The sequence below is a fragment of the Malaya genurostris genome, chromosome 2 (assembly GCF_030247185.1).
Source record: "Malaya genurostris strain Urasoe2022 chromosome 2, Malgen_1.1, whole genome shotgun sequence".
Taxonomy (NCBI): domain Eukaryota; kingdom Metazoa; phylum Arthropoda; class Insecta; order Diptera; family Culicidae; genus Malaya; species Malaya genurostris.
Genome location: NC_080571.1, coordinates 351,460,335 through 351,473,413, shown reverse-complemented (window position 1 = coordinate 351,473,413; position 13,079 = coordinate 351,460,335). Strand labels below are relative to the sequence as shown.

Genomic DNA, 13,079 nt, shown 5'->3' with positions numbered 1-13,079 from the left:
GAGAGTTAGGTCACTAGGAGCGAGTAAATACTCATCCCACGTAACCATTTGAGACCACAAGCGAGTGTGGCTGGTAGCATAATCTAATGGGTTACTGTTCCAAAGCCCTGTAACCTTAAGACGATATGCACAAGATAATGCTTCTTGTTTTAGGAACACATGTAGTGGTTTAATGCACAGTAGCGCCTCTAGAGCAGCAGTAGGAGTTGTCGTGAATGCTCCTGTCATCGCCATTAGGACCATCCTTTGGAGATGATTTAGCTTTGACTGAACTGTCGCGACTTCTCCTTTCTGCCACCATACAAGACATCCTTATGCTAAAATTGGTCTAACAATAGTTGTGTAGATCCAATGAATATATCTGGGTTTGAGTCCCCATGATTTTCCAAAAGCTCGTCTACATTGGCCGAAAGCCATACAAGCTCTCTTAATCCTGAAGTCAATGTGAGCAGACCAATTCAGTTTTGAGTCAAGAATAACCCCGACGTATTTAACTTGTTCGACCACAGTGACCTCTGAACCAAAGAACTGCAACGGACGAGCTCCTGTGATTATCCTACGATGAATGAAAAGCACCATTGATGTTTTGTTCGGATTTACAGACAATCCAACCTGACAACACCATTGTTGAACAGATCGCAGGGCTTGCTGCATTAAATCAAAGAGAGTGTTAATGCTTATACCGGTCATCAATATATGATAATCGTCGGCAAAACCATAAGTCGGAAATCCAAGGTTATTAATGTCGTTTTCGTTTTTAAATTGCACTACACAGGTGTAGCGAAAGCTGCACTGAAACCGTTCGTTTTTACCAATTGCACTACACCAGTGCTACACTTTATCTGCACCGATACCACTAGTGTAGCACTCATCAAAAGTTTGGTGTAGCTCTGTGCAATGGAATCGTTTATTGTAGTCAATGGTTACTGTTTATGTTTTCATCATTTTTGTTCGTTTATTCATGCCATGGTGTAGCACTCCACCGGTGTAGTGCAGTTTAAAAACGAAAACGACATAAGTTTCGTTAACAAACCACCAGCGACTAGGTTCCATAAAAGTGGGGATAGTACACCACCTTGAGGACACCCACAGACACTTAGCTTTCTAATCTCTGCTTGCCGAAGCGATGAACAAAGAAGTCGATTGCTAAGCATTGCGTGTATCCAATTTGTGATACTTGAAGGTATGCCATGACCACGGGCTGCTTCCAGAATTGAATTGAAAGACACGTTATCAAAGGCACCTTCAATATCTAGGAAAACTCCCAAGCAAGATTGCTTTTGTGAGAAAGCTTTTTCAATGTTGTACACAACATCATGTAACAGGGTTGTAGTGGACTTTCCACGCTGGTAAGCATGTTGCATTCCATGTAGCGGATGCAGGCCCAAACTAACATTTCTGATATAGTGATCGACTATGCGTTCCACTGTTTTAAGAAGAAATGAGCTTAGACTGATAGGCCTGAAACTCTTCGCTTCCTCATAAGTGTCGCGACCGCCTTTGGGAATAAATTTGACAATTATTTCCTGCCAGGCTCTTGGAATATATCCTGTCGCAAGACTAAAAGTAAGTATTTTCTTCAAAACATGTTTGAAATGTTCATACCCTTTCTGCAGTAACACTGGGAAAACTCCATCCTTTCCAGGAGACTTGTACGGAGCAAAACTCTCAACTGCCCATTTGACCGATTCAATCGTCACAACGCTTCGAGCAAGGGCCCAAGAATCGTAACTACCTGAAAAAGTCTCGGGAAGAGCTGTCGGTGATGGATCCATACATCCTGGAAAGTGAGTGTTAAAAAGATAGTGAAGTACATCACCTTCATCAGACAAGTGTTCACCATCTGAAGTTCTTAAGAAACTGACATTAAAGTCCTTAGACTTCGAAAGTAACTTATTTAATCTGCTAGCCTCGTTGAGACTAGAGACATTTGTGCAGAGGCTTTTCCAACCACTTCGCTCAGACGATCGAAGAGCATTTTTGTAAGCCCTTCGAGCCAACACGAATGCCTCCGACCCATTTCTGCGACGGTGGTTCCAAGCTCTTCTGCATAGTTTCCTTAGTCTAGCAAGTTCAGCATTCCACCAAGGAGTTCCTCTAGTAGCTCGCACAATCCGAAGTGGACAAGCCTCTTCATATGCTGCAACTATGAGTGAGTTTGTCTCGTCGACAACATTTTCCAAATCAATTGGGGTTTCAATTGTTGGTTGGTACCCGTAAAATCTAGTCGCCAAGCCCTCTTCATAGAGGTCCCAGTTTGTAGATTTGGGATTACGATATGTGATAATATCAAATTTAACGTTTGAATGATCAAAGAATATGTACTTATGATCAGACAACGAAGGTTCGAGCTCATCGGAGACGAGCCAATTCACCAACTCATGCGCAATTCTATCAGAGCAGAGAGTTACGTCCAAAACCTCCTCTCTGCCAGATCTCGCAAAAGTTGGACGGTTTCCTGCATTGACTATGTGCAGGTTTGTACTGCTCACAAATTCCATCATATCAGAGCCTCTCGAATTTATATCTGTGCTGCCCCAAATGATATGGTGAGCATTTATGTCACTGCCGATTACAAGCGGTAAATCACTTTTGCAGCAGTATGATACAACCTTTTTGAAGTCATCGCTTGGCGAAGGTTGGTTATGCGGCAAATATGCCGAACAATAGACATATTTCCTGTCTATGCCATCAGTAGTCATACCAACTGTGACAGCACAAATATCCCGAGTTGTGAGCTCCGATATGAGAGAGACATCGAGAGCACTATTTGCAAGTATGCATGCTCGAGGCATTTCACGTGGATTAGTCATTCCGGTCTTGTTAAAGGCAACAAAGACTGGGTTTAACAATTTTCCAACGTAGAAGTTTTCCTTTTGGAAATATGGTTCTTGAACCAAAGCTAAAGAAGCGTTACCTTCTTGCAGAAGTCTGGATAGATTCATAGTTGCTGTACGTTTATGCTGGAGATTGATTTGTGCTACTCTAACCATCATCAATTAAAGTAACGAACACTCCACCTCCAGCACTTACCGTACAACAACTACAAGAAACCAAATATATTGGCTTATAATCGCCTATAGCGAACCATGTAAGGATTTTTTTAAATGTTTTAATCATTTAAATCCCACGAGTTGCGAAGAAAGAAGTCGTCCACTGTGCCAGAGCTTCGCTTAACACAGTAAGGGAAAATCCCAAGATATTCCGTTCACGACTGCATTGTTTAACCTCCTGCAGCCATTCAGCCATCGGCACGGAAATACACCTTGACTTAGGAGTTCCTATTTTTGTGGCCTTTTACGACATGGAACAGGAAACCAGTGGATCAATTCTTGGTAAAAAATAATTCCGCCGGATGCCACACGGCTTACCTGTTTGGTGGACTTATACCACCGGTACAGGTGGACCGTAGCGTTATTCTTAGCCAGTTGGGAAACCGCTACCGACACTACACGGCTATCTAGGCTGCTCAGAGAGGGAAATTGACATTGATGGTCAACTTCCATGGATGGCTGAGCAGCCGGTAAGTCGATGCCTTTCACGCAGCTCGTCTGGGTTCGATTCCCAACCCCGCACATAGGGTCAGAAAGTTTTTCTGGTCCGAGGAGGCGAATGATCTTAAGGTTAAAACCTCTATAATCCAAACAAAAAAAATTATATCTTCTCCAAAATAATAGGAAATATTACAAAAAATATTATTAAATTCACTATAAATTTAAAAAATAACATTTTGAATTAATCAATAAATATTTTAATAAAAAAATTAAAATATTGTAAATATTAATATCAAAATAAACTTTAACATTGTAAAATTGAAAAACTTTGAATATAATCATTTTCATGGGATCGAATTATTGAAACTAAAATAGATAATCCTGAAACTCCTTCACGTACACCAAAACTTAAAAAAACTATCTTTCAAAATTTATTTAATTTAAATAAAATAGTAATACTGATACTTAAATTCTAAACTCAATAACGTACATAATAAATGTTTTCGTCTGGAAGTTAAATTAATACATCTAATGACTGTCCCAGAAAGTACGGACGCACATTGATTTCGCTGTAAATAATTCACATGTGCTAGATGTTCAAATTTTATTCGATATACTAATAACATTAGACTACAACAACAGAATATTATTCTCAACATTTGCTACTTAGCCATTGTAGACTAGCTGGCGCACCTTCTTGCGAACGTTCCTCATTAAAATCCGTACAGACTTCTCGGCGACAAGTTTTGACACTTTTTTCCAATCTTTTTCGAACTGTTGAATGGTTTCGGCTGCCGAGACATGTTTCCAAAGATGTGTCTTCGTTAATGCCCAAAATTCCTCAATTGGTCGAAGTTGTGGGCATTTTGGTGGATTCATGTCTTTTGGGACGAAAGTGACATTTTTGGTAGTATACCATTCTACCGTTGATTTCGAGTAGTGGCAAGAAGCAAAATCTGGCCAGAAGACAACAGGATCCTTGTGGCTTCGAATCATGGGCAGAAGTCGTTTTTGTAAACATTCTTTGATGTATATTTCGCTATTCATTGAAGCAGTGGTGATGAAGGGTTTCGAAATCTTACCGCAGCTACAAATTGCTTGCCAGACCATAGCTTTCTTACCAAATTTTTCGACATCAATCGATGTCTCGGACTGGTTTAACACTTGCCCTTCTCGCACCGTATAATATTGTGGTCCCGGCAAGGATTTGTAATCGAGTTTCACGTAGGTTTCATCGTGCATGATTATGCAGTTCAAATTTCTAGCAAGAATCGTATTGTACAGCTTTCGAACCTTCGGCCTGATCGATGCTTCTTGTTTCGGACTACGTTTTGGTTGTTTCTGCTTCTTATAGGTTCGAAGATTCAAACGTTCTTTAGCACGAAGAACATTTGACTTCGAAGTGCCCACTTTTTTGGCCACGTCCCGAACTTAAACCTCCTTCTTTTGCTCGAACGCCTTCAGTATACATGGGTTTGGTTGCGTCCATACTTTCTGGGACAGTCTTCCAATATAACTATTATAGTCATTAATAAATAAATTAAATTAAATATTACTTTTAATAGTTTAAAAAAACATTAGTCTTCAAGAAAAAGAAAATATTTCTCATCACTAACTCCCAAAATTAATATTTTAATTAAACTATTTCTTGAAATTTCAATACTTTTAATATTTTTATGTTTAATAATATCATTTATTTACATATTAGAAAACATCCATTAGCCATAGGATTAATATTAATAATTCAAACGTTTTTTAATTTTATTAAATATTTAAATATTGGTTTATTATTAAAAACTATTTGATTTTCATATATTTTATTTTTATTTTTATAGGAAAACTGTAACTTCTTTATCATCAAATGAATTATTTCCGATGTTTTTAAAATAATTTTATTTTTTTTATATTGAGCTTATTAACTTTGTTAATTTTAGATAATCTATTTATAGAAAAAAATTATATAAATAATGAAATATATATTTTTAATAAAATAAATATATTTAATTATTTATTTTTAACTTTGAGCTGTTACTTACAGTAAAAACTACAAAAAAAATTTCGTCATTTACAATCAATAAATTAATTTAATTTATGTTTGAACGTTTTCGTAAAACACACCCTTGAATTAAAATTATGAATAATTCATTAATTGACTTACCTACTCCTATTAATATTTCTGCTTGATGAAATTTTGGATCTTTATTAGGATTATGTTTAATTATCCAAATTTTAAATGGATGATTTTTAGCAATACATATATTGCAGACATTGAAACTGACTTTAATAGAGTAAATCATATCTATCGAGATGTAAATAATAGTTGATTTTTACGTATTTGTGATGCAAATGGGGCATCTTTTTTTTGCATGCTTATTTATACATGTAGGACAAGGAATTTATTATAATTCATTTCACTACATTCCTACATGAATAGTAGGAACTATTATTTTATTTATAGTTATAGCAGCAGGATTTTTACATACTTAAAAAAACCCTGTGATTTTACATTTTATTAGATGCACATAAATGGAGCGTCGCAGTTCACGCAAACTTACGTCGTAGAACATTTAATATTGTGTCTAAAACTCCATGACATGAAATTCATTGAAATAAAAAACAAAGAATACTGATAGCAACCGACGCGACTTGAACCGAGAATCATTGGAACGCAAGTACGTCTGTTAATCGACTGAGCCACAGAAGCATGCATCTGCTTGGTTGGTAAAAGGTGCATTTAAATTCATACAGTCGCACCTGCTAGCAGAACGCAAGTTACAGTCGAAACCAGTAAAATTCAAGCTCATCTAACATTAAGTCATTACAAATAAAATTTTCCGTCATTTGACAAATAAGGTCTTTATGAATTACATCGTATGAGGGTTTGGGTCACCTATAAAATTCAAATTTTTTTGGAGTGTAGGTTATGTTTTACCTTGAGGACAAATATCTTTTTGAGGAGCAACTGTAATTACTAATTTATTATCCGCAGTACCTTAACTTGGAAATGGTTTGGTTAAATGAATTTGAGGAGGATTTGCTGTGGCCAATGCTACATTAACTCGATTTTCCGTTTCACTTTACCTTTTATTAATTTTTAATTAAATAGAATTAAATAGAAATATTGATAAAATTCCATTCCATCCTTATTTAATTTATAAAGATTTCTTTGGATTTGTTATTTTTATTTGAATTGTAATAACTTTCATTTGAAAATTTCATTATCTATTAATAGATTCAGAAAATTTTATCCCTGCTAATCCTTTAGTAACTCCTGTTCATATTCAATCTTAGTGATATTTTTTATTTGCATATGCTATTCTTCGATCCATTCCTGATAAATTAGGAGGAGTAATTGGTTTAGTAGCTTCAATTTCTATTTTATAAAAGTAGCAATGTTAAGCTGCTGTCCTGTATTTTTCTACTGATTGTGCAATTTATCAAGTAAGTTTATATTACTATTCTAGTAACTGTTGCGTTATGGAAAAGCGCAATTTTCTGTTTTGTGCAACATATCTTTAGGTTTTTCCGTTATTACGAACATTTATTCACAATGATTGTGCAACTGATGCAAAACTCATGCGTCGATCCCATCACAGAGGCAGTAATAAAATCAGCGAAAAAACAATCGTGAAACTCGTGAAAACTACTACCTAATGTAAACAAGAAATGGAATGACGTTTACAAAAACATAACAAACCTAAGTTCTAATAAATAAGTTTCACATTTGATTTTCAATACAACTGCTCTTAGCACAAACATGGATCTTGTAAAATAACCTGCACATGAAAAATGATAATGCTACATATAGTAGAATTGATCTTTCGTGTTTTTGTAAATGAAAAATCGACAACGAACTGCTTTTTTTATGGTGAAACATGTATTCGTACGCATGAAATTTTCAAGCGCCTTTGAATTAACGTGTTTTGATGATTGTACACCAACTTCTGTGAAAATGACAATCTATTATTTTTAAAGAGAATCATCGGAATGGTGTTTAAAATACGTATATTCAAACATACTTTAAAATTTCCAGACGGTTTTGATCAAACTAATGTTTTATTGAACCTGAAAATTCTCTGAATTTTTCTTCAATCTTTTCCAATATGGCATCGATGGTAACAGTGAGTTGAATAGAAAATGATTCACGCAACGTAATGATTTATATTATCTAAATAACGAAATATTTTAACATGTGAATATTTTAGAGAGAAATATTATACGTTTTGTGTTTATTTTAAACAAACTAGTTGAATTACAATACAGTATAAAGATTCATCTTAACGGGCCCGACATTTGTGATACGCACTGTAGGTATTATTCTGGCAAGCCCATGTGTTGGAGTTGTACAAACAAGTTGCACAAACAGTATCATGAGAGTAACTTTTATGAATTTTTCTTTTCGTTCATAAGTGATGTCAGATCTGCTCATTTTTTCAGCAAGATGAAAACCAAACACAATTGTTCTGATAGAGTTTTATTTTCATTGCGTATGTAATGTTCTATTTCCGCAACATTTATATAAGTTTTGTTTGAAATAAGATAAATCTTGCATAACGTTTTTGTAAGTTTTGGATTTCATATCATTGTTTTTCTAAACATGAAGAAAACTACTCACACTGACCTACAATTTTATGAGGCAGCCAAAACTATGCAGACTTAACAGAAACTGTTTTTTCACAGTAAGGTTCTAATTCGGCTTATCAATTTTTATCTTGAGGAGAGCATCATTTTGTTAATTTTTCTTTCACAAGAGCTTGATCATCATTTCGACATATTTTGTGTCCAATACAATTATGACAGCCATTTGGAATTTTTTTCAATAAGTTTCACAATTGGTGTAGTTACTTCCATTTTACATGACGATGCGAAAATTTTTGCAGAATTTCTACAACTGTTAGTGCAATATGGATAAGTTGGTAATCTGCTGCATAGTTGATTTATACTTACTGAAAGTAGTTCTACAGTGATTTTTTTCGGCAGTATTGTGAAACTTTAAATGATAAATTGCACAAACAATTTTAATATGTTTAAAAATCTTTCTAAACATAGATAACATAAATAATAATTCTAAAACAATGGTAGAACATTTTTAAATTTCGAAAAGTTATATTTGCTACTTGGGATATTTATTTTACCTTTTATTCATGAAAAGAAATTTCAAGGGTTACAATTTTATACAATTACCCAAATTTTATTTTTTATTGACTTGAACAATTTCTTTTATCAACTTGAATTGGAGCTCGACCAGTAGAAATCCCTTTTCTATTAACAGGTCAAATTTTAACTATTTTATTTTTTTCGTTTTTTGGTATTATTTCAATATTGAAATATTGAGATAAATTATTAAATTAAATTTTAATAATAAGCTTTCAAAAGTATATGTCCTAAAACCATAAGAAAGAAGTAAAATCTTCTATAATTTTTATACTAAAAATAATTCATTAAAATATTAAATACAAAAAAAAAAGATTTTTACTCCAATAAAAACAACAAATGCTTCACAAAAAAATAAAACTCCTAAATTAAAAGAATATAGTATTTTTATTCGAGAATTTGACTCATTTTAAGAAAATCACTAATACTAGAAAATTGTGTAGGAATTGCCATTTTTCGACGATAATTATTTAAAAAAAAATTGGACAAAAAAGTATACATGTACAGAAAGTTTCATTGAAATCAGAGAGGCTACTTCCAACATTTGTTCGAGTTGGCACGAAATTCGTCAAAAATATGACATCTTTCACCTGAAATCACCTATTTTCTTGCACGTAACATTTTTCAAAACACACGTCACGTTTTTAACATTTTTTCCTGCATCCTGAATTGAATCACGATGCCTTGCTAGTATTGTACAAGTCACTATGCTGTCAACGTAAAATCATTCACTAACCATGACTCATTCTTTGTTTGTATATCAGTTGAATAGACTTCACACTAACAAGTTTCATTGTTGCCATTGACTTATCAGGCAAAACTCATGAACTGATTCAGTAGCAGCGCATGCTACCTGCAGCAACTATGACGTCACTAGTTTACCACCAACAACTGCAAGTCGTCATTGGACTGAACCTGTCTAAACCATACGACTACCATTGGTTAGAATAGTTTCCAATGTGTTTGTGTTTTCTTTGCATGTACGGCCCTTTAGCTGTAGCATGCAGGCAGAGTAACCTTTTACCTGTTTGTTTGCCATAGTACCGGTAATGATATGTATGGGTGTGTGTGTGTGTTTGAGTCGATCCCAGATGGTCTATTCTTGCACCAATACCACCGATCGGGTGGGAGTCGCAGAAGCCATTGGATTAGGCGCATGTCACCGTCGCGCAGTACGAGTTGCTCTGTGTTGTGTGGTGTAGTGAGAAAGCGAACAGAAGCGAGAAGAACCGCATTGCATTTCTCACCGAGAGACGAACATAATTTTAGTCTTAGTCGAAAATAGACGTAGTAAGGAAAAAAGTTATTAATAAAACCCGATTTTCTTCGGCCAGACTTGTTATCCCCTTTTACAGGGATAAATCGAATTCTATATTAAGGTTCTAGTGACGGCTGGCTGCTGCTGGTTTCGGACAATTCCGAGCCGTTTGACGAAGAAATAAGTATTCTGGCGGAAAGAAACGGCGAAACGGTTGAAATTCGCGCCATCGAAGTTGTGAAAACTTCTACGTGAGAAGTGTGCAGTTCGAGTGTAGGTTGTGCGAAGAAAAGTTTTGATCTGGAAATCGTTGCTTCTCCTAATCAAGACTGAAGGACAAATCGTCTCGCTAAAAATGGTGTCCCTTGAAGACTTGAAGCTGCTGCGGGAGATCCAGTTCAACAAGGAAGGATGTAAGTGCTTCAAACCACCACCTCACGATTCGGATTGAAACTGTAATCCGATAGCAAGGGCGATGTGTGATCGATCTTCGCCTCAATTACGTCGTTCCCTTTGCTGTGTCCAGTTTGATGAATAGACATTTCTGTAGACCTTTTTTTTTGTGTCGTCGATGTAATATGTATACTCCGTGAGGGGGGAAGGCGGAATGAGGTAGGATGTGAGATGTTCACTGAGAACACGAAAAGGTGATGGTTGTAAGTACAGGTATATGTACTCTCATTTTCACATTTATTCTGTCATTTCGGTTACGTAAAAAAAAATAAAGTCATTCGCTTGAAGTGTGACAAAAGAGCATGAAGCGGTGACCGGCCTGGCGCGGCCAGGCGTAGAATCAATCGGATTCTGTTGCTACTGGTTAGTTAGTTGGCCAACCAGTCGCCAGTAGCCAGCCAGTGGTGGAATTATAAAAATACACATTCCCCATTTTTATAGGTGTGCGATTTGGGAGGTATTGCCATGCTGTTGTTGTCGCTGATGATGATGATCATCTTGAGAGAGTACCTCTGCGGAACCAGAAAATAATATCTGCCCAATGGGGGGAAAAATATTTTCACGTTTTACACTGTTCGCATTTGGGAAAAAGAAGAAAAAAAACAGCACAACAAGGACATCGATGAAGTATTTGTTTTGAAAAGTGTCGGTTTTGTTGCACCGAATTCAGCGAACATTTGACCTATAACGAAACGGGTGTGTGAATTTGCCTGATGAGATATTTTTGTTTTGAATTATATTCATTCTGATCGTACAACTCTTGAAGTTCATTGGTGCTCAATAGGAATGTTGAATCTGAGCCTTTGTCTTTGTCTAATTGATTAACTATGATTATAGAATGAATTAATGAGGTCACGTTATCAAATGAAAATGGAAACAGAATCTACGAGGAAAAAAGTTCATGCCCAGAACAGGGAAAATGGATAGAAAAAATATGGCTCTCTTGAAGATCACCATGTGTTAAAAAGATTCCATTCAATATGGATCAGTGCTTATTATAAACTTGAGCCTTCAAAGATTGTTCGCTAGTTGTTTTACTCACTGCTGTTCTTCTTCTAGCATTTGATTGAACATAGTTTTTGATGCATTTTCAAATTTGACTCTATCGCGGGATTGATTTGAGAAGGAATCTCACTTTGCTTTAGTATCGATGAAATGATGAACTTTTGGTAAAATTCCACACACTATTCTTTGGAATATCTCTCAATAGTAGTGGCAGTTAGCAAAATCAACCCACATTAGAACTTTTGCATGAATTGATGAATGCTAGACTAGAGCCAGGTACTCTTCTTTGTATACATGGAACGACCGAAATTAGGTCTGCGCCTAATTCGTATTACTGTTTTTGAATTAGTTAATTTTAACAACCAAATTTCCAAAATAACTATAAAATTAGTTAAAATTGAGAATTTACTTTGCTGAAAAAAACTCTTATTTTTAGAGAATGTGTTTAGTTGGCGAATATTCTGGACACAAACCAGCAATATTTCAATCCAACACGAAATTCTCATTGACAACTAATTTTGTTATTAAAATCAGAAAATTTGTTTCTATTTATCTATCACCATCATTACTGAAGGACAGCACAAAGAAAACAAAAATGAAATTGGTTTTATTAACAAGTTTATTAGCCACAAAATTCATGAGAAGTGTCAAAACAAAACCATCCATTAAAAAGCTAAAAGGGACAGTCTTGTTGAAACTACTTGCAAATTGTTTAGATGTTTTACGCATGTGTTACGATATATCCATATATAAATATCTAAACCGGTATGTAAAAATGACGTAAACTGTTAGTGGAAAGTGTATTTATTCAGAATTTATGCGCATTTGAAGCGATTGTGGGTAATAATGTTTTTACGCGGAACAGTGAATTGAGTTTCGAGTGTTGTACTCTAATTGTACATGTCAAATGATGTTTTTTGTATCGTCCAATCTTCCGGGTCACGCCGTCCGATGTACTACTTGTATTCGGTTTTTATTTTCCGAGTGCTCAAAGATTTCAGTGAGAGAGTCGATTTCGCGAAGTCGAATGAAGAAAACAGCGATTTAGAAGAAAAATGTTCAAAAAGAAGTTTATGTTTCGCTTATGTCTTTTTCTCCAATACAACATCGTATTTATACCTGCCAATATAGAAAAGACAACCGCGACTGAATTTTTTTTCGGTAATAGTGTGCCATCTAGTGGCTAGTAGTCATTACGGTGTTAGCGTTATTTCGGTGACAGAGCACCATATAGCTGCAAATGGCAGAAACCAATTCAACCATTTATGCTGGTTGAAAACAACATTTTATTTCTCTAATTCAACTAAAAAATTAGTTGAATGGATATGAAGTGTGCCTAGCTAAGAAATGACAATTGGTGAATTCAACTAAAAAAATAGCTATTTCAACAAATAATTTATTATTATCAAGGGAATTAGAATTAAAAAATCTAAATTAGCAAAAGTAAGATTTTTTTAGTTGTCTCAAAAAATAACTAACTAAAATCAGAACATCAACTAATTTTTTCGCCAAAATGCTGATTTCGGTCTTTCCGTGTAAAGCTTCGAGTTCAGTCCAACTTGAGTATTTTGTCAGCTCGAACTGAAAATCGCTTGCCAAATCTGAAATTTTATAGTGATCTTATCAGAAAAACTAATTCATATCGGTTTAAATGAAATCAACAGTACCCGGTCCAAACCATCGATAGGTAACCTAAATCTATATCTTCGATGCAA

General features: G+C 35.1%; 1 protein-coding gene across 3 annotated transcripts in view; it reads left to right on the top strand.

Annotated features, from left to right (window-relative positions):
• Positions 1-13,079, top strand: part of LOC131432138 (reticulon-1-A) — a 61,937-nt gene that overhangs the window by 31,073 nt on the left and 17,785 nt on the right. Inside the window, exon 1 of one of the 3 annotated variants that reach the window (XM_058598244.1) lies at positions 9,826-10,319. The exons of the other annotated variants lie outside the window; for them this stretch is intronic. Within the exon in view, the coding sequence (XP_058454227.1) occupies positions 10,262-10,319 (58 nt within the window). The 5' untranslated portion in view covers positions 9,826-10,261. Of the gene's footprint in view, positions 1-9,825; positions 10,320-13,079 lie in introns of those variants that run through there. 3 annotated transcript variants of the gene reach the window in all.